This window comes from Polypterus senegalus, chromosome 16 (genome assembly GCF_016835505.1).
Source record: "Polypterus senegalus isolate Bchr_013 chromosome 16, ASM1683550v1, whole genome shotgun sequence".
In the NCBI taxonomy this organism is placed as follows: Eukaryota; Metazoa; Chordata; class Cladistia; order Polypteriformes; family Polypteridae; genus Polypterus; species Polypterus senegalus.
In genome coordinates this window covers 16,966,187-16,985,359 of record NC_053169.1, presented here as the reverse complement: position 1 = coordinate 16,985,359, position 19,173 = coordinate 16,966,187, and the positions used below count along the sequence as shown (strand labels likewise).

At 37.4% G+C, this 19,173-nt stretch overlaps 1 protein-coding gene across 1 annotated transcript in view; it reads right to left on the bottom strand.

Annotated features, from left to right (window-relative positions):
* Window positions 1-19,173, bottom strand: part of ttc27 (tetratricopeptide repeat domain 27) — a 267,145-nt gene that overhangs the window by 16,434 nt on the left and 231,538 nt on the right. Inside the window, exon 16 of the mRNA XM_039739065.1 lies at window positions 16,636-16,801. Coding sequence (XP_039594999.1) covers window positions 16,636-16,801 — 166 coding nt within the window. The remainder of the gene's footprint in view (window positions 1-16,635; window positions 16,802-19,173) is intronic.

Below are 19,173 nucleotides of genomic sequence, written 5' to 3'. Positions count from 1 at the left end.
AATAATTAGGAAACAAAAGCATCAAGCACAACATCAAATGAACCCAAGTGTGCCGCAACTAAGTTGTCAATGGGCCCCAAATAATAGACTGAGGTGGGCCAGTTCTCAGTGGATTCTAAGAGTGATCCATTAATCCGACAGGCAGACAATTCCAAAAGAATTAAATTAAAAAATAATGATTAGCAATTGTCAAAAGAAAGACACTCTGGAGCTTTCCATCAAGAGGCATCAAGTAATGTAGCTGCTACAGTGCCACAACAGAGAGAGAGGTTCACTTTGGCACGAGAACGGCCTAACAGAAGAAGAGTTTGAGAAATCAGGCTGGTGTTTACTGAGAGAAACACACTGAGAAACTGGCTATCTGTAATTGGAAAGAGAAGACAGGAGGACAGTGCCATAACAGATGGAGGAATGTACCAGGTAAACCAAATGAACAAAATTGACAAAGTGGATTAGGAGAGAGACCCATGAGAAAATATTTAACATTTCATCTAGCTTGAGGAAACTGTAGAAGAGGGAACTGTACAGTGTATCATCACAGTCTGTTTCAAATCAGAATATGGCCCAGGAACAAGTTAGTCAAGTAGCGATGTGACACTATGACTGATGACCTGCATGGATCCACTGTACTAATTCCTTTCACAATTTTAAACAGTTCAGTCTTGTAACTTCTTAATATCTACTTGCTTAAACTGAAATGGTTCAACTGTCTCTTTAAACTGGATTTCTGTCTAAGCAGTCTCTCTATAATTGAGCAAACTGCACTACTGTAAATTAATAACTAACTCTATTCACAATGTTGTTATCATCATCATCACTATTATTGTCATGTTTACCTTCGCATAGCCTCATTCCATCCATTTCCCCAATGCTCAAGCAATGCACAACTGGGACCTCACAAGTGCTTCTTTATCAATACTCAGCACTCCTTACAATTATTTACAACTTCTGGATCATAAAACATAAGAAGCCTGATGTTTTCATCTTTTCTTAGCAACAGGAAATCTTTCCAAGTCATCATTTGCAAGTTTATTTTCTTTGAACATCTATGTAAACCAAACATGTGGTTGTGCCACACATATGTTGATAATGATTTAGTGATAGCATTCTAATCATTCACTTAAGTCACATATCCGTAAATCTTGGAATCCTTTGATATGCCTCTTTGACTGCATCAAGTATATAGTGCAAAATATGTCTTTATACTTCTTATTTTTGGAGTACACAATATATTAAAGATGTTCATGAAGGTAAGGGTTGAAAGTCAAAAACAATACTTATGATGTAAATCAGCAGTTATCCACACTATGTGCCAACTCACTCCACATCTCTTTATGTGAAGTAAAGTTTTCTACAACTTGTGTGAAATTTACCCTTAACAAGTTTCCAACTGTGCCCTCATGTGCTTGCAAAAGTCATTTTAAAGTACTAGTCTCAATCCACTGTTTTAATTCCTTCACATCAATTGTATCTCCTTCTAATTTCTGTTTGCTTAAAATGTAAAGGCTCAGCTATTTTAATCTTTCCTCCTAACTCATCCCCTGTAGTCCTGGAATCAGCCTAGTCGCTCTTCTCTGGACTTTTTCTAGCACTGCTATGTCCTTTTTGTAGCCTGGAGACCAAAACTTTACACAGTATTCAAGATGAGGCCTCACCAGTGACTATAAAGCATCAGCAGAACCTAATTTGACCTTTTCTCCAGACATCAGGTTGATATATAAGCTCTGTTAGCCTTCTCAATGGCTTCTGTACACAGTCTAGATATACACTGATGAGTCTAATATGACTCCTATGTCCTTCACATAAGCAGAATTTTCAAGTTTTAGACCATCCATTGTGTATTCAAGTCTACAATTTTTACATCCTACGTACAATACTTTATATTTACTGGTGTTAAATTTCACATATCACAAATTTGCCCAAGTCCCTCTATGATGATTCGGCTGACTCAAGATAAGTTGCTATTCTCACCTAGCTTAGTGTGACCAGCAAACTTAACAAAATTATTATGTATATTTTTAGCCAGACCATTTACATATATGAAAACTATCACAGATTTGTTCAGGACCATGGTTGTCTTCAGATATTTTGACAAATCAATCAATGCAATTTAGTAGAACTTTATTCACTACAGTGTCACAAACATGCGAGTAGGAGGCAGCTAAAGTGTCTGAGTAATTGTAATAAAACATCCGACCAGTGGGATGTCTTTCTCAGTTCCCTACAGACCTTTCCTGGGAAATCCTGCAAGGTTCTGGCGCCTCAGAAGACATCAAATCCGGAGCCGGCCCCTTTGCTGTCGTCACTTCCGGGCCAGACAACATCACTTCTGGTTCCAGCACTTTTGATGACGTCATTTCCTCTATGGGCCTTTAAAGCCTCCATCTTTGGGCTACTGTAGTCAGTTCTGATTTGGACTCTGTTTTATGCACATCGTGCTTCATCAACTTAACTTTTGCAGCCGGGAAAACAATATATGGGTGGCTTCCCCAAATCTTTATGATGTCTGTGTTGCATTTTTATTACAACAGAAATTTTATACTTTCAAATGTCTTACAATTCCACAACCAACCTCATGAATATACACCATTCCCCATCAATGTTCATGTCTTCATCATATTTTTTTAACTTGTTTCGTGTGTAACAAACCAGTCAGGAATATAAGAGTGCTGAAAGGTTTGGGAACCCTTTAGAATTTCCTCTATTTCAACACAAATATGACCTCAAACATGATCAGATTTTTATATAAGTCCTAAAACTAAATAAAGAGAACTAAATTAAACAAATGACACAAAAACTATACTTCATTTATTCATTGAGATCTAATGGTACACATTTGTGTGTAAAACGGTATAAAGGATTCACAAATGTTCTAGTACCACTTTATATGTTCACATCTTCATTTTTGAATACACTCTAGCACGGTGTTTCCCAATCTCGGTCCTGGGCACACTGTCGGTGCAGGTTTTTGTTCCAGCCAGATTCATAATCAGTGACAACACCTGATAACACTGATCTCATTTTATTAGCTGCTATTTTTCTTTTATTCTACATTCAGAAAAGCACAGCAGCATGATTTTTACATTTATAAGACATTTAGAAATATTTCTTCTTTTGCTATAGATTTAAATGCTTAACTCTCTTTTGTTGATTTTATTATATTTTGCCCTTTCTCTGTGCAGTTTTTCCACTTCGTTGTATATTATTAATGACAATTAAAAATGAGCGGAGCAGACACGCTGGCAAACAACACTGAATAATCAAAGGCTGCTATTACTTTAGCATCAGACCTACTAGTTAGTAAATAATGGATTATTTAAACAATTAGAACACCCAGAAAAGTAGAATGAAAATCAAGATGAAAATATTGCTAAAAAGAAAAAAAATACATTATTCCCATATAACTGCTTGGTACATTTTTATATAAATACTAGACATTAAGCCTGTTACAATAACGGGCACTAGAACAGTAGTACATAAACATTAGTAGGAACAGTCTATATTAAATGGCAAGGGACCTTGTATGTGGCTGTAATATGTGTCACTGTATTGTGTGCCTTTAATTTTCTCTCAGTAATACTGGTTTGTATTTCCGTAAAATGCCTGTAATTTTGTCTGACAGTAATACAGTGGAACCTCGGTTCACGACCATAATTTGTTCCAAAACTCTGCGTGTCTGTCTCACACGCGCGCGTGCGTGCGTGTCTCTGTCTGTCTGTCTGTCTGTCTGTCTGTCTGTCTGTCTGTCTGTCTGTCTGTCTCTCACAGGCCAGCATGTGTGTCTGTGTGTGTGCGTCTCTCTCTCTCTCGTGTGTGTGTGTGTGTCTCTCTTAAGCGCGTGCCTGTGTCTGTCGCGCACCTGTGTGTGTGTGTGTTTGTCTGTCTCTCTCGCGCACGCGTGCGTGCCTGTCTGTCTGTCTGGCGCGCGTGTCTGTCTGTCTGTCTCGCGTGCGTGCGTGCGTGCGTGCGTGCCTGCTGCCTGCCTGTGTGTGTGTGTGTGTGTCTCTCTCTCTCTCTCTCTCTCTCTGCACAGGGAATGACTGAACACGTGCCATGTGGCCCCGCGCATGCGCACTTCACCAGAAGACACACACGGACACCTGGATGCACACAGGGGTTTTATTAAAGAGTTTTATAATTAATATATATATATATATATATATATATAAAACCAAACTTATCTTTCTAATTTCTATATTGTTCCCAAAACACAGAATTTAGGAAATAACAGCTTACTTCATTAGCCCCAGGAGTCTAATTAAAAACAGAAGCTGGTTGGAACAAAAACCTGCAGCTACAGTGTGCCCCCAGGACCGAGGTTGGGAAACACGGCTCTAGCTTACTATCAAGATTTTCATTTTCCACTGCCTGGTCATCAGTGCCCAAGTAAAACTTGAACAAGTTGTCCTTCTGTTTCTTTAAGTCATATACACTGACTGTTCCCATAATTCTCAAATGCCACATACAGGCACCACCATCATACTTCTGCAGTAATTACACTGTGCTAATGATAAGAACAGGAGTTTCCTTTTGATCACCTTTACGTGTAGCTATAGATCTTTTATGACTTTTGATCCATAAAATTAGTCTGGAAAAAAAAAACACTAAAGAGTCAAAAATATGAGAGTAGCAGAAGTTTATATGACTAGTAGTAGTGCTGAGACACAAAGAACACCTCAGGCCTTCACTGGCTTGTTGAGTAAAAGGTGAACGGGTTTCAATGAGAACGCAAATCATGACATCATTGGCATTTTCATGACCACCCTACAGATACTGCAGTACAAGACTAATTACTATTCTGGCATCAATTCTTGATTTTGTTTTTGTATGTGTGTATTTGTTTAAAGCAATGTGTTGGTTACAGATCATAATTTCACTATCCAGTATCTTAATTGATTCTCAGCTTTTTGTCATTTTTTTTGTTTCTGTCTGTCACTTGTGCCATTTTACAGACTGTATACATTTTCTACACTAAAGACAATAAAGAAACACTAATTCTACATTTTTATTTCACTTTAATCTTTTCACTTTTTAGGACTCGTTTCTAAAAGTTTACTTCATGCATCAAAAGTGAAGCACTTCACTTTATATATCCTAAACCACAGCCATTATTCTCACCAAGGGTCAAAATACACACCACAGAGAATGTTCACGGATCATTTGACATCATGGGCGTCAGGTAGTGTATAATACCATCTATCAGAAACCTCCAAGAAACGTACTCAAAAGCAATGTAAACTCTTTAATGAATTTTACAGCCTCACTAATAACCTTGATTCTTTGAATGGTGAAAACTCAAAAGGAAACTTCAAAGCTGCAAAGACATTGGACACGCTATTATAGTCTTGGGTGTTGAAGTGGAAGCGCTCTACATGCTTTAAGTGAAGACATCTGCTTGTTTTTAACTTAAATTAAAAAGCGCATACTTATGTCCTTCTATTTTGTTAACATAAAACCTAACATTAGAAGACTATAGAGGATATGCATACTGTCAAATTAATTTTTCAAAGTGTGCATCCTATTGATGAAAAATGTTATTTGAGTCAAATAAGAAGCAGAACATTTCTGTAAACACAACAGCTGGCACACTATTTTACAGAATAAGACAATTTAGTCAATTACATTACAAGCACAGGTCAGATATGTTGCAAATTATTTGGTAAATTTTTATAATCCGACCTGCATGCAGTTAAAACCTTTACTCACAGTTTTCAAGTGCAGAAATATGTAACTTATCAGACTGTTTCCTTGAAAGTAATGTGAGCTTTATAGCTATAACTATATTTTTCCTAACGGGGCTATTCTTACTTGAATGTTAGCAATTAACACCTACAGTAGGAGGACTGAAAACGTGACCCCTGCATGCCTGCTTAAAGGCAATTTGGTTGTAGACATTTTAGTCGTGTGGGGGTGAGTTCTATAAAAGAACATGAAGAGATCACTGGCGGTGTTTGCCTTATGCAATTCATTAATCTCACTGAGGATGGTAACAATGCCTTCTCGCATAAGAATTGACCAAAGACTATTCTGTTATTTGTCAAACTGTACACACCGTTATGTTGGAAAACAAAAGGATAGGCTCATGATAAATGGCCTCTTCTGTTTCTTTGTTTCATTTGACCTTTAATAACCCTCAACACCACCTAAATAGCTTAATTTCAACAAATACCACTGTTTCAATGAGGCTACATATAGTGATTAGCACAGGTTGTGGAGTGTCAGCAGACAGATTTCACAAAAAAAAAAAATAAGATGAATATTTTTCATAGATGTACATACAGGTTACTGCATAAATGCATGTTAAAACACATGTTTAATTGTAATACTTTTTTTTTTTTATTTATTTATTTGGTTAAACTCTACCACAGGCTTATTTTGTTTTTGAGTTCAGTTTTCTGTTAACGTGTAACATAAAAGGGCTGATATAAGCATAAAAATACACAGCCAGGGCACAGTCTATAAAGTTTAAAGTCTATGTATTCCTGTATTTTCCATTCACCCATCCATTTTCCAAACTTGCTTCTCCTGAGCAGTGCTACAGGGAAGCTGAACCCAATCCCAGCAAAGCACAGGGTTCAAGGCCAGAATAAAACATGGACAGTGAGTAACCTGTCACTGACTGAACACACACACACACACACTCTTTCTCTCACTCTCTCACTCAGGCCAATTTTATAGATAAAAGGACAGATGCGGTGCCTTAAATAAGTATTCAGTCCTTGAAGCTCTTATCCAATTTTACTTTAAACTTACAATATATTAAAGAATCTACAAAACAATGTAAAATCATGCCAAGTCAAAATAAAAAAAAAAACAAACTGAAAACCTTTCAACAATTTGCTAAAAAGGTGAGTGGTGGTAGTATGGTGGAGATTTTCCACAAAGAAAACCAAAATGAAGACAAAAGAGCATTCAAAACATGCCAATATGAGATTATAGAGATGTAGAGATTTAGGACACTAAAAACACCATGGAGCTCAGTGCAGTCCATCAAGAGAAGGTGGAAAAAACATAAAACGACAGTCACAATAAACTCAGTTGCTAAACACAAATGGCACTGGTCAGTGTGGCTACAGTGATTCCAATTTTCACCCTGACTGAGTTGCACTAGTTCATGGCTGTGACTGGAGAGGACGTTCATGGCTCAACAATCTCATTGCCTGTACAAAATTTCACTTGAAAGGCAGAGATATTGTGAAGATATGGCAGAAGGTCTTATGATCTGATGAAACTAAAGTGGGCCTTTCTAACTTGAACATCAAGAGGTATGAGAGGTGTAACACTAACTCTGTATACCACCTAGGTAATGCTGTTCTCACTGAAAAATATGGTGGTGGCAACATCAGGTTGTGGGGATATTTCTCAGGAGCAGGAATTGGCAATCTGGTCAGAATTGATAAGAAGATGAATGCTGCGTAACACACGGATCATTTTGGAAAAGCTACTGCCCTCTGCCAGAAAGCTTAAACTGGGAAAAATAGTCTGTCTTTTAACTGAACATGACCCAAAGCACACTGCCAGTGCAGTGATGCAGTGGCTTAAATGCAGAATACTGAAGTCCTAGATTGACTCTTGTGTATGGTTTCATTTTATTGTGTTGTAGAATTCATTTGAAATGGACATTTTTGCCCATCGATCTGCACTGAATAATCCATAATGACAAAGTGAAAATATGTTTTCAAACATTTTTGCAAATGTATTAAAATCAAAAACATTAAACCCTCAAATCAGCATTTTGTAGAAGCTCCTTTGGCAGCAATTTCATCTTTGAGTCATCTTGTGTAAATCTCTACAAACTATCCACACCTTTATTTGGGCAGCTTTTCCCATTCTTCCTAGCAGATCTTCTACATTAGATTTAATTGCAAGCGTCAGTAAACTGTCATCTCCAGGTCTCTCCAAACATGTTCTATGGAGTTGAAGTCTGGGCTTTGGCTGGACCACTCAAGAAGTGTAAGAGACTTGTCCTAAAGCAACTCCAGTGTTGTCTTGGCTGTATGCTTCTGCTAATTTTGTGTTGAAAGGTGAACCATCACCCCAGTCTGAGGCTGCATGCACTCGGAGCAGGTGTTCTTTAAGGGCCTCCCTGTATTTGGCAGCAGTCATCCTTCCCTCAATTCTATCATCTCAGCAAAGGACTTCTGAAGCTCTATTAGAGTGGCCATTGGGTTCTTGATCATCTCCTTGACCAAGGCCCTACCTGCCAGATTACTTAGCTTGGTCAGATGGCCAACTCTAAGAAGTATTATGGTGGTTCCAAAGTTCTTCCATTTAAAAATTACTGAGGCCATTGTGCTCTTGGGAAACGCAAAGGGTTATAAACCGTTTTACCAATTTGCCCTAATCCATACCTCACCAAAATTTGATTCCGGAGGTCTACAGGGAGTTCCTTGGACTTCATAGCTTGTTTTTTTCCTTAAATACAGTGTGAATTGTGGGTTTTCTATACATAGGTGTGTGTCTTTCTAAATAATGTCCAATCAATTCAGTTTGCCACATGTGGAATCCAATCAAGTTCTAGAAAAATTTCATCGATAATTTTAAGCAAACAGGTACACCAGACTACAATTCGGAGTGTCAGATCAAAGGGTCTGGACCCCCATCAAATATCAAGCACTACAGAGCAACAACACATACACGCCAACCGGTGAGGGTTGACCCATGAAGTTTCAGGATCCATGGGTACATTATTAAAGTGTGAAGGAGGCGGTAACAGCTGCATGGCTCTTCTAAACTGCTGCACAGGAATGGGAGTGTGTGGTGTGATAACAACTACATGACACCCCAGAAGAGAACATAGTTGATTACCCATTTCAGTTTAGAAGAATACACTTTCCTGTAAAATTGTGTTTTGCAATGACCATCAACAAAAGCCAAGTCACTAGGGAAAGCAGGAACTAATCTAATGCAGGAATGTTTTACTCATGCACAACTGTGTATAGCATGTTCAAGAGTAAGTAACTCCAGTGACAATAATTTTGTTATTACTTATTATTTGACTTATCCAGAGTGACTTATAACATCTGAGTTACAACTGATTTCATTCCATCTGGTTTTCCAACTGGCGCATAAGCAGGTGAAATGACTTTATCATGGTCACACAGTGTTAGCAACAGGATTTGAGCCCACACCTTCAGGTTTTGAAGTTCTAGGTCCAATGTATACCACTTAGCACTAGTTACACAGTACTTCTGATACACCTGATTAAACAGAGCTCCACTGTCATTTCGGAAGACATGTTTTTACTTTGTCATTATGGGCTATGGGCGGCACAGTGGGTAGCGCTGATGACTTGCAGTTAGGAGACCCGGGTTCACTCCCAAGGTCCTCCCTGCGTGGAGTTTGCATGTTCTCCCTGTGTCTGCGTGGTTTTCCTCCGGGTACTCTGGTTTCCTCCTACAGTCCAAAGACATGCAGGTTATGTGCATTTTCCGATTCTAAATTGTGCTTAGTGTGTGGATGTGTGTGCATACGTTTGTGTGCATGTGTGCGCGCCTTGCTGTGGGCTGGCGCCCTGCCCAAGGTGTGTTTCCTGCCTTATGCCCTGTGTTGGCTGGGATTGGCTTCAGAAGACCCCTGTGACCCTGTAGTTAGGATACAGCGGGTTGGATAATGCATGGATGGATTATGGGTTATTGAGTGTAGAATAGATTGATGGGCAAAAATAGCAAATTTATCCATTTAAAATGAAATCTTTACAAGACAATAAAGTGCAGAAAGTGAAGAAGTGAAGACTTTGTGAACCACTGCATACATGGTGCTGCCAAGATAGCCTCTGGGCCAGTGATCTGTAATTAAATAAAGCAGGTTTGAGAATGGTATGTTACTATATATAAAGTTTTGTTTTAGCATAGCAGACATCCATGGAAATGTATTTGTGTACTTCTTTTCTGGGCACTGGTTGAGATGTTCTTTTTTCTTCTTCCTTTAAGTGCAGTATCACCACTCAGATTATCTGTTAATTTGTGATGGACAATACCTTTAATTGTCTCCTGCTGATACTCTAGGACTACAGACAGGTATGTGTTGTTTACAGGCTTGACACTTCTTAGCATGCTAAATACCTGCTGCAAGTAAAGGCGAGAGTGAGTAACAGAAGTGTAGCCTAAGGTTATGTGAAAATAACTGAAAAACAGATTTGCAGTGCTGTCATTCCAACTCAAGTGGGTAGCGCCTTATTGTTATGCCAGTAGGACTTTTTCACCCATTATACAGGGTGCCATTCCAGCTTTATATGAGAGACTTGATCATTTGGGTGAACTTCAAATAAATCTCAAAAATGCTTATCAGTTAATACAGATGTAATAATAAGTTAAACTTAAAGAATTAGCAAAACCTGACCATACTCTCTCAGCAAAGATTTCAAAAGGTGGCTTAATTCCACAACAAAGTGAATCCAGCAGGATATTATTAACATCTAAGGTCAATTGAATTTTATTCAGACTATGGGAACAGTAAAGGCATAAATCACACACTGTAGGTGTCCGCTCACGATGCTATACTGTATATGTCCATTTTTTTCTGATTATTCAGAACTACTGATACAGCTGAAAACGGTAACATGGAACAACAGACTTAATCTGCATATTATTTTTATAATAAGTGAAGATGCTCAAGTCAGCGTATTTTAGTAAGGAAAGTAGTTGTTCTGAATGTATCAGTTTTATTGCATGCCTGCTGTTGGATTTAACATTTTTTACATCATACAACAATCATTCTAGGCTTTCAGAAGAATCAGAAAGCTTGCAAAACGCCTCAGTAAACAGCAGAAAAAGACAGTTGCCACAAAGAGAATCCCCCAATTCAAGTAAATGATCAGCCCACTCTTTCTGCTATAATAAGCTGGTACATAAAACTTACATATAGCAGATAAAAAGCATCTGTAATGTATAGTACCATTATTGAAGCAGAATGTTATGGAGTATATGTACAAACTGAAACTAAAGCACACGGTCCACCAAATACTAATGTTTGTGCAGAAATGACAACGTACTGTCTGTTTAACTTGTGCCCCCATGTTGGCAGTTGGGATTTGTTTCTGGTAATGTCCTGGGACAAAAAAAAAGAGCTACAAAAAGGAAAGGTATCTGTCTTCTTTACTCCTCATAATAAGAACACACACAAACACAAAATAAAAGTAAAAACTTATTCTGGGGGCACTATATGAAGTAAAATGACACTCATTAATCCTACCCCCCGATATTCAAATTAGTTACCATTTTTAATACATAAAGTGACAAAAACATAAATTATAATGATCAGATTTGTTATTCTCTTCTCAAAGATGCAGGGAATAATCTACATAAATAAAAAGGGGCATTTTATCAATGCTGTTTTAGTAAGTGTAAATGTGCCAAGTCCTCTTGTTGAATGTATGTGTATAAAAAAAATATATCAGTATCCTTCAGTAACTGCCTCAACTTGCCAAGAAGATCTCTATGAAAATAATTTGATGACAGAAATGTTTCCACTTACTTGCTCAACTGACATAATTTAAAGCTCTTTATTTATTAAGATCTCTAAACCACTTTATATTTCTACCTAACTGCAGTAACAGCATAAGACACAGGGATGTGAACATGACTGACATTCCAACTTAAAACAGCTCTTCGGGTGTTCTTTGTGTGTCTCTAACATGCTGCAAAGTAAGAAGACAGAGTAACCAGACTAGAACTCGGTGTGAAATGTGTAGAATGTTTTACTTGTGTTAAACTTGTTTTAATCGGAACTTTTTACCTGTGACAACCTGTAATCAAAATGCAAAATACCAAGTGCCAATCAAGGGGTCCCATTAGTGCTCCATTGTTGGCTAAACACTGTAATCTTCCTCTAGTACTGTGAAATATACAATTAGCTGTATAGAATGCTAACATTTAGGATATACAAATCTTAAATATACAAATTACATCATACACAGAAACACAGACTGCAAAAGAAAACAACAACAAGACCTTGTACTTCTGGTCAGTATCATGTAGAACAACCATTGTTTGTGACAAACACATATCTATCTACAGGAGAAAGGAAGCCAGCAACTCAAGAGTGGTAGTGGTGTCTCAGCTCACTTTAGCAAACTTAAAACCTTCCATTCAGATTTCATATGGGACAATAAAAAAGTTCAAATAGAACAATGAAAAAGTCAACTACAAATTTACAAGCTGAGAATTCTGGTTTTGTATTTCTGTTTCAGAGCAGAGTTTGGCTAAATGAAACATCATTAAAATCACACCACCAAAGACCAGTGCTGGAGATCTCAAAGCTTAGATCGCAGAGCCATGTTGTGCTAAGGGTAATGCAGACTTAAGTGAAACGCACTAACAATGACCTTCTACTGAAATTGTATTTTATCCTGTTTTCATTCAAACCTGGTGCCGAGTGATTTAAAGCACCATGACATGCTTTAAAAATGTATTTTCAAGGTCCTCCCCAACCATTTTTGTCTTGAGGTGTTCAGGGTTTCCAAAAGATCCATTTCAGAGTCGTAGGACACTGTGTTTCACACCGTGCTTATAACGAAGAGATATGCACATGCTTCTTTAAAGCTGCAATTCTGCCTCATTTCTGTATTCTTATAGATAAGTTCTAGTATGCTTTAAAGTTGACATAAGATGGATCCTTTATTATAGATTTTGATTTTATAAGTTAACATCTTCCAATTCTCCGAGTACATAATGGGATATCACCGTTGGAAAGATATTCAGGAATATGGAAGAATATTTAAGGTAAAAATTATTGCTCACAGAGCCAAGTCAAGTTTTCAGAAATATTTCTCTTCTTATTTACTGGAGGACACAAAAAATCTTCTCCCTCTGATCAAATCTGTTTAAAACCACAAGTCTCAACATGAGCGGTTTCATTTGAACAGCTATCCACATCTTAGGAGTAGCTGATGCTTCAATAATTTTGCAAATAAATTGGCTTTTGACACATTTTAATTGCAATGCATTTTTTTCTATTTGATCAGTCTCTATAGTCTCTACCACAGGCTTCTACTGTATCTTTCAGCTCAGTTTTCTATTAACATGATAACATAAAATGGCTGAATTAGGCATAAAGATACATAAACAAGGATCAGCCTAGAAAGTTTAAAGTTTATGTATTGTTGTATTTTCCATCCATTTTCCAAAGCTACATATCCTTAGCAGGCTGGTGGGGAAGCTGAAGCCTATCCCTGCAAGCATCAAGCACAAGGCCCATAATGACACCTGAACAGGCTTCAACCTTTCACAGAGTGAACACACACACACACATACACACACACAGATAGATAGATAGATAGATAGATAGATAGATAGATAGATAGATAGATAGATAGATAGATAGATAGATATGAAAGGAAAATTTTACTGTTATAAGGCAGCAGCATGAAATAATGTAATATTGTTTAAAAAAATTGAACTAGTTTCACTATTAAATGGTCAAGAACATGAAATCAAACTCCAAATGCAACTGTAATAAGATGACATCATAAGGGTAATTATAATATATTTTAATATTTAATTATGTACTATTAAAATAATTATGATAATAATGTTTATGAATAGAAACACAATAATGAAGCATTCAAGATTAAGTACATGCCAATTTAGTAGAGAAATGGTGTTATCATTTTTTTCCCTTTTCTCCTAAAACAATTACATTTTTCTTTTAGGCGGGGCTTCTTTTCCTTAATCCCTTCTGGCTTTAGATGGTTATTAATCTCTATCCTTTTGTCTCAGCCGCTTTTGTGAGTTTAAGTCCTGCAGCAGGTCAGTACATGTAGCCGAAAAAATGCCCACTGAATGAAGATTTGTTATTGTGATTATTACATCAATACTCATTTCACAACACTTTCTGGTGCAGACAATTCTATCAAGAATTCCCAGGAGACCAACATAACTTCTGCAGATGCACGTCTGTTTTACAAAGCAGCAATCTCAGTAGAGACTATTCATCAAGTTTTGATTTCGTTGAAGTTCAGAGATTTGCGCAATAAAGGAAAAGGCTGTGACAGTAATTTACTGATGTGTGGGTATAACCAATTGTGACAAGAGCAAGAGGTGTGCTGGTTCAGCACAGGCCAACATGAATAAATATGAAACATTTCAATGGCAAAAACATTTTCCCCGCCAAGGACTGTGTATCAACTCTTAACAAGTTTCCAACTGTGTCCCTGTGTTCTTAATGAACTTTTTTTTAAATAACAGTCTTGATCCACCATACTAATTCCCTTTATAATTTTAAACACTTCAGTCATGTCACCTCTGAATCTTCTTTTGCTTAAACTGAAAGGCTGAGCTCCTTTAAACTTTCATCATATCTCATCTCCTGCAGTCCTGGAATTAGCCTAGTCGCTCTTCTATGGAATTTCTCTAGAAAGTCACACAGTACTCCAGATGAGGCCTCTCCAGTGTGTTGTAAAGCTTGTGTATAACTTCCTTGAACTTGTACTCCACACATCGAGGTGCTATATAACTTGACATTATATCAGCCTTCTCAATGACTTCTGAACACTGTCTGGCAGCTAACAGTGTCGAGTCCACTGCAATGCCTGAATCTTTATCATAACTTTCAATTTGCAGACATTCCATTGTGCATTCAAACCTCATATTTGTACTTCCTATGTGTAATAATTTACATTTACGTACATTAAATTTCATCTGTCACAAATCTGCCCAAGCCTGTCTGCTGTTCAAGTCCCACTGTAATGATTTAAATGATTCCAAATTATTTGCCAATATCACTTAGCCTGGTATCATCTTCAAAATTAACCAGCTTGTTACTTATATTCCTATGTAAATAATTTATATATATTAAAAATTGCAGTGGCCCCAGCACTGACCCCTGCTGGACATCACTCTTAATATCAGCCAATTCTGGTAAGGTTCCTCACACCATCACCTTCTTCTTCCAGTGTCTGATTCAATTTTGCACACATCTATAAACAACACCCTGAATGCCCACTTGTGTTAGTTTGCTGCTCAACCTCTCATGTGGCACCTTATCAAATGCTTTCTGAGACATATCTAATACATCTTTACTGCAAAAGGATACAAACAATATGAAGTGATGTTTTGAATTTTACAATTAAGTCCTAAGAGAAGCCATTATAATGTCTTCTTTTCCTAGATGTTCAGAGACAAACAGAGCATCCCTGAAGGCCATGTCACATTACCCAACTTTTACAGCAATTTTCAGTTGAAAATCTCATTTATGTAATCTTAGTAAGTGAGAGGCAGTTGTGGTTCACTCCCATGACCACCAGTCCATTGTGCGACATCCCCAGCTGCTCAGCTCAACCAGTCTGTGATTTGGCCTGACAAATTTCACCTTGAGTTAAAGGGGTGGGTTCCGTGTATGCAACAGTTGAAAAACAATAAATGTTCACCCAGACGTGTAATGCATTTAATTCAGCTACAAGGAATAAGGAACACAAGTGTTTTGGACCTGAGAAAAAGAAGACAGACTTTGTCTGTTTGATGTTGTGTGTTTAACAGCTCACGACTGAATGGAAAAAAACAAATAGGAAAAAAACGGGGCAGAGACTGCAGCTGAAGTTATCACACCTCTCTTTCAGGCTGCACATCACTGGCTGTCATCTAATTTGTCATTGTGTAATCTGACATCCTCAGGCAATGAGATCAGCAACTGCAGGTTCCAAGTTTGACATTGCATCCAATTACAAGTCGTGTAATGTGACAATGGCTTAACACACAAATAAAACACTTAACAATCTTTACTAATTACTTGGTACTCCAAACATAATATTCTGTTCACCCTGCTTATCTCCTGGTACCTTCACTTTTTGTACTGTCTACATCAGACAGTGAAGTGTGTGCTGAGTAGGTGTTAACATTGATAAATACAAACGGGCCACTTTTGCTGTTCATATAAAGTACTAAATCATTAAAACAACAGTTGCTTTTTCACGGGAAATTGCTTTCAGTTGGGCAAAAAAACGGGGCAGTAGATTGCAAGCGCTTTTCAATGCACAATTAATGTATGCTATTATAGCATGAAGGACACAATGTGCAGGTGATGTTAGATTAATGTGATGTGAAAAGTGGATAAGATGCACACTAACTGCCACTCAGGGTGTTATTGGGAGCAGAACAAGCAGACAGTGTTAGACAGGGAAGTCCCTTTTCAGCATTTTGCTGCATGAAGGGACAGCAACATTCAGAACTTACTGTTCACTTGATAACAAACTCAAAGACACGGCCTTCAAAAGATGTTACAATTTTTTGATTTTCTATTTAGCATTTGAAATGACAGCTGATTTACTGAATACTCAAATCCATCCCCAGAGCTGACATTGTTGCTTTAAGCATTGCGGAAGTATGTCAGGATAAGTGTTTACAAAGCTGGGCTGTGTTTTGAACTTTGCAAAAAAGTTTAAACTGTATTCTGCTCTCAGACAGTCAACACGCTTTCATAAGGAAACCTCACCTAATATTCAAAAACCCAATTTATCCAATTCAGGGACATGGGGTGTCCAGAGCTTATGCTGGCAGCACTAAGCCCAAGGAAGGAAACAGGCACAGAAAACCCACACTCACACTTGGGCCAGTTTAGTTCTGAAATGTTATTAAATAATGAGAATGTGAGCCGTTTTAAGGATGACAAATGTAAATGTAAACAAGAAATAAAAATTACCTCCACATCTTTGTATTTTTCTCGCAAATCCAGAAGGCGATGATAAGCTTTAATAGCTTCAGAAAATTCTCCAATATCAACGCAGGTGAACAGATAATTTTCCCAAATCTGCCAGTGCTCATAATTGCATTTAATGGCTTCCTGAAGTGTTTTGAAAGCTTTGGGTCTGCAGAGCGTACAAGAAAAACAATAAGTATATGGTAGAACAAACCAAATTTTGAAAAACTGATAAAAAACATTTACCTTAGTTAGATCACTGTCAGAAACACTCTAAACAGAATATTGTTCATATAACACAATTCCTATCAAAAGCTTAATCCATCATTCAAGTGAAGGCAAGGTGAGATTAATTTCAGGCCTGACTGACTTCCCAGAAGACACAATGGAAAAGTGAGAGCAGCACACAGAGTGCAGGGTAGTATTCAAGGAAGGCTATACTGAAGACTGAGAAAATGTTTGTTTTCACTAAAGACTTGTTATCATTAACTGCCAAGAGTAAATATGGTGGTCTTTTGCAAAAGGATATTAGAGTCAAATCTCAAGTCCAGACTCTGATAGGTTTTTCCATACTTTATGATGTTTGTTTCCCTCTCCGGTTCAACCATGTTGACTAAACTAAACCTGTCAGGATATGACTTTAGACAAGAGTACAGGGAGTATGGAGTGATGTAGGAAAAGGGGAAGACTATGACTGCTGGTTATATGCACCTCACAAATGTTCTCTTTCCTGAAAAACAATCGACAGGTACACCTCCCAATGAGCAATATCTCTGGGGCGACAGACAAACAGTACATACTGAAGAAGCTACAAACCTATGCTGCAGACATAGTAAGCACGCTGTGCTGAACTAGCTGCAGTCTGAATTCAAACGTTCAGCACCCAATGGCCATGATTCATGAACAGTGCTTTAACAGAACAAAAGATCTTATATTACCAGTTAATATAAAAATTAATATAACTAATGGAAAGTGAAAAACAGTTGGAGTTGCTAGCAGTCACGGAAACACAAAATGAATTTACTTACCTGTATCATCCGATTTATATAGTGTAGTCAAACCTACAGCCTAACAGGAATGAAAAATGTCCAGGAGCCCGGGATTGGATTCCCTAGTACAGACGCTGATACTGACCTAATACCCTGTCGCTGCAATGATGTCACACAACACACTCTTCAGATTTGTTTACAGGTAACAATGAAACTAATGCTTCAATATGGCAGCACCCATAAAATCAACACAAAGTAATTATCACCATCTCAAAAATGTTTTTAATTAAAAAATCAACACAACCTTTCAACACGGTGTGTCAAAATGTCTAAAAGGCCCAAAAACATCATGGCTAAAGATAACTTAAGTCAAGGAAAACATAGAAATGTAACTATTTCACAACATACTGTAACTTTGTGCTTGTTAAGGGCCTTGGGATGGTGCTCACTGTAGAAAGACACTATATAAGAGTGTGTGTCTTAGTGGCTTGGTGTTTAGTCTGTAAATGACAAGACTGCCATTTCAAATCCAGTTTTCAGTTGTAAGTATTAGTTATGTACCTGCACAGCATTTACAGAAGTGCAATACAATATAACGTTTGTTAGTATAATTATTAAGACATCTCAAGTTGCATTTAATTATCCTCCTCTTTTATATGGTCTAAGGACCACTTAGTTTTTGGCATGGGCCACAATTTCCCAAGTATAAAAATTTCAAATATGCAAGGTCACTTTTGTAAATAAATATGGGAGATCTATTGTTTTATTACACAAAATGAGTTAAAAAAAACAACAAAAAGATTGCCATGTCAGTAAACAGAGACTCTTTAACCTCAGTTTATATTTTTGTAGCTTTTTATCACTTAAACAGTCTGCTGATGAGTGATGTTTTTTTGTTTCAAATAGCCACACGTTTCAGCAGTGTTGGTGTGTACATGGTGTGTTTATATGGAGCTGACCTTCAGTTAATGTAACACAGCGCTGAGGAACATGCTGGTCTGACACACGCATGCTATCTTTATGTGGATCTGGCGGGTAGACTTTGACCCTGATTTAACACTAGTCTGTGGTCCCTAAAACTGTTGCAGCACTGGGCAACTTTATTTATCTGCATTAATGTACGTGCTAATAAAACCCAATGTTGACTTTGGCTCTTTTCTAAGAACAGGTCAAAACCTAGTTTGGGATGACCATGGAGCCCTGGCACTGTCTACAATATCTGTGCTAGATCTGAAAATTAACTTAAAAATATGGAATTTTTTTTTTTTTTTTAAATGAGACAACTCCTGAACCAGCCTAAACTTGTAACGAGTCTAAAGAAAGAGCAATCCTTTTTTTGCTGGTTTAGGTCATGTGCACAAGACTTCCAGGATAAAATTGTAATTCCCACAGCTTTTTATAAGCTTAAGCATGATCAAAAATAAGTATATAAACAAAACCATATTAGTAGAATAGGGAAAGAAAAGTAACAGCAGCTCATCCAAAAATGTTACTTTTTATATGTTACTTACACCATATAGTTTGTAGTGATGGCCAAGAACAATTTTTAATC